General features: G+C 32.8%; 1 protein-coding gene across 1 annotated transcript in view; it reads right to left on the reverse strand.

Annotated features, from left to right (window-relative positions):
• The window catches only part of LOC112137328 (cytochrome P450 3A40), a 9,727-nt gene extending 7,495 nt beyond the window's left edge, over nt 1-2,232 (reverse strand). Inside the window, exons 1-2 of the mRNA XM_024259583.2 lie at nt 2,068-2,232; nt 1,860-1,953 (exon numbers count right to left, since the gene is read on the reverse strand). Of these exons, the coding sequence (XP_024115351.1) occupies nt 1,860-1,953; nt 2,068-2,135 (162 nt within the window). The 5' untranslated portion in view covers nt 2,136-2,232. The remainder of the gene's footprint in view (nt 1-1,859; nt 1,954-2,067) is intronic.
• Between the last annotated feature and the right edge of the window lie 1,643 nt (nt 2,233-3,875).

Below are 3,875 nucleotides of genomic sequence, written 5' to 3' on the forward strand. Positions count from 1 at the left end.
GACAGATGACCAGTGAAAGCCAAACCTTAAAGAGTTTAGTTGAATATCAGTGAAAAGTCTATTGAATGCCACAGATTTAGCCAAAAAAAATTGTCCCAAAAAGCAGTTTTATGGTTTCATTCAAGTACTTCACATGGAAAAACTTCCTTTAATTTATCTAATGATTAACGTAGACAGAAAACAAAAACAGGTTATTATGGAAACTATCTATTCAGTGTAAGATTAGCATTTAACAATGTAACCTGAATGATGAGACAGGTTTGACTGTTGATGTAGAAATCAATTAGAAAAATAAATAAATAAATACATTCCTGTCTCTTGTTATATGGAGGACAGGTGGGTTTACATCTCTTACTGAGCACCCCGAGGAAGATAGCTAACAAAGACTCTGTGAGAAAAAAAATGATTGTAAGGCAACCTTCATAACAGGGAAAGCTCACTCAAAAATACTGTGTTGTAAGAATTGAGGGAAGTTAAACCCATTTTAGATGTACAAAAGTTTGGCCAAAATTGTGTCAACATCTTTGGAAATTGAAAATAATTTAGTAATTATTTTAACAACTCAAATATTAGCATTGTTTTAAACAAACTTTCCTAATATATACTGTATATTAGTGTCAAAAATATACCTGTATTTGGGCAAGTGCTTAAAACTAATTTGAGAGAATGAAACATTAACCATAAGAAGGAAAGTGCGGCAAAATAATCTAGAAATCAATGGCTGTGTTGAGCAAATTATTTTTTCCCCCAACACCTCGCTTTGCAACATTTGTATATTCCTCTCAGCGAGATAAGATCCACTTTAAATTATTTATCACAAAATCTTACTAATTATTAGTTACATGTTTGCTGCAGTTTAAACAGACACACAGAAAAGTAATACACTCAAACTGAGCTTTCTATATTTAATTTGAGCAGTACAAGAAGATTTGCCATTGCTGTTAACATTGAGTCTGTTAATTGTGATGGTGCGTAGTCACACTTACGACCTTTTTTTTGTTATTTGTTTAGCTTATTTTAATTTTTGCCAATATTGTCATTGCATATAACCCAACTGTACAGCTTATTGCATCAAGAGAGAATTTTCTTCAAATACAATAAAACTTTATTGCAATACCAACTGTAAACAGTAAGGCAATTCTTGATAAATAGTTTTTAGAACATTGCCCACTCTGACATTGTGGGTATTTTGATACTTCAAGGGCAATAATCAATTTTACAATAGATAATACAAAATGAATACAAAAAATGTTTAATTAAACGATTAAAAAAATGTTACATATGCATAATAGGGCCTTTTTGTATATGTTTATATGAATTTAGGTTCTTATTTTATGTAAAATTGCTTGAAACTTAACTTTGTACTAGTCCAAAGTATGCAGAAAAGATTTGCAGATGTGCACCTTTAGGCAACTTTGTAAAATTAAAAACATGTGTTTTTATTTACTTCCACAGAAAAAAAAACAGGATGAGAAGACATGATGCATGACTTTGAGGGATATAAACACTGTTTCAACATCTTTACAGAATACAACATAATATGTTAAGATTGTTTACTTTTCAGTTTAAAACACTAAAAAGATCATTAGTCAAATTTAACATTAATTAATGCATATTTCTGTTATTGTCAATATTTCAATATCAAAATGTTTCTCTTATCATCGTAGTATCCATGTTTTTCTATACAACTTAGGAAATAAAAAAATTAGACAATTTCTAGTTTTGATACAAAAACACAAAACACACCTAAAACATTTACCTATGTGTGCATTAACTCTTATAAACCCTTTAGAATAACTGATTGACTGTACTTGCTTCACTACATGGTGGTTCTTCTCCATCAAGCCGAACATACCAACCTTTCTGTAGGCCAGCATGGTGCCAAAAAAGGGAACTGGTTTAGGACCAGGAATGCCTAATCTCTTAAATGTCCCATAAGGCCAGTACGCATACCTGTAAAAAAAAAAGAAGTAATGACAGACAGACTTTGAGGCATAAACAACTTTTTGCCGAACATGCAATAGTGAAAGCGATAGGTAATGGATAAAAGCATTCCTGTACACTTACACAAGGAGTAGCGTGATAAAAGCCACCAGAAGAGTCCATGTTTCAGCAGAGAAGTAGAAGCAGCTCATCTCTCCTTGCTTTGTTTCTTTTCTCACTGGTTATACAAGCCTTTGTGGTGGTTTAAATCAATACCTGTAGCTGCTAAGTCTAGCGGCACAGATTGATGACGTCAGAGACTGTATGAGGGTTCAAGTTTTTTTAAAAAAAACCCTGCGATGTCAAATCAGTCATTGACAGAGAGGCTGGACTATTGTTGTAACAAACACTTGTTTACCTTAAATTTAACTTTTCCATCTCCCATTAAACATTGTAAATCAAATATTTTCAATCATGAGTTTTTATTAAAACATATTGACTACATGTTAAAGCAGAGACATAGTAATGTTTTTAGTTGCGTGGGTGGTATAATTTACTTTCTTCCTTTACTGCACTGCAGTTAAATAGATTAAAGCTAAGGTAGCAATAAAAGCTTTATTAAACTGTTGGCATCTGCTGGGTCTTTTGGTCAAAGGAGGTGGCCACAATATTATCTTTAAAAGCCTTAAATCTATTTGCTTACATCAGAAAAAATAGAAAGAGACCAGGAAGTTAGTTTAGCTTTAGGTAAAATTACAACTAACAGACTTGCTGTCACGTCACAGGACACTGATAATTTTACAATTAATTTTACAATTAATCCTCATAGAGATCTTCCCATAGTGCTGCAACTAATATAATTCACAATATGTGTTCCGCAGTTGGTACCACAATAAATATTGTGTTTTCCATTTTTAGATGAGAAATAGGGGACTATTTTAAATATTAATGTTGATCGCTACAACGGTCAGGTTTTCTTCCCTCCCAGGTCAAGTTAGCTTTTTGGTGTGTTAACACAGTTTGGGTTGTTCTGCAACAAGATTGCTCCAAATCACTATTAATTGATCATCCGGTTCAGTGAGATGAGTATTTGAAACAGGGGTTGTAAGATCTCTGACCATCTTGAAAAATGTCCTGAAAGTGCTTTAAAAGAGCCCGAATTTGAGAAGGGATACAGTCTAAGCATGTTTGTTAAAAAGGGTGTTCAATTTAGTGACTTTTGTCTATTGTAGGATCATATTATGTCAGATTTTCCCATCACTCATGTTGGCTTACTTTTATCTTCTAAGGTAGGTGAGCAGCCCTAAACATGGATTTAAAGACTCGTCTTTGGTTTAAGGTATGATTTATTGATTTATTCAAGAGAAATGGACTTTTCAGTATAACTGCTGGTAAAATGTGTTCCATCAAGTTGCTTTCTGGAAAAGGCCTCATTGATTTCACAGAACAAAAGTTAAAAAATCAAAAAAGAAAATCAAGACAACACAACAAGAGTAGAGTTTGAGATGTTTTACTTACTCTCTAAACACTTGTTGAAGAGATGGAATACAAAGAACAAAGTCACTTCCTCTAATCTTCATAAAAACATGGATTCTCTAAGGATTGCTGCTGCACCCATGGAGCGTTTGGGATGTTCAGGTCCATATTGTTGATGTACATTTGAACAACCAGTTGACATAATGGTTCCCTGTTTGGTTAATTTTTAGCTTCACATTCACAGTTGTGTGTTAGCAGGTATGCACTTAAGGGTTTCTTTATCTACAAAACAAACATTTTGTACTTACCAGGTTTTAAAATGCAGTCTGGATTATACCCAATATATATATATATATATATATATATAAAGCTTTTGCAATAGAAGTTGTTTATGTACTTGTGTTGCATAATGATTTTTTTCTTGTCAGCCAGCTCAGAATTTTGAGTAGAAAGTAGAATGATGCTTTATCTCTTTA

This window comes from Oryzias melastigma, linkage group LG1 (assembly GCF_002922805.2).
Source record: "Oryzias melastigma strain HK-1 linkage group LG1, ASM292280v2, whole genome shotgun sequence".
NCBI lineage: Eukaryota > Metazoa > Chordata > Actinopteri > Beloniformes > Adrianichthyidae > Oryzias > Oryzias melastigma.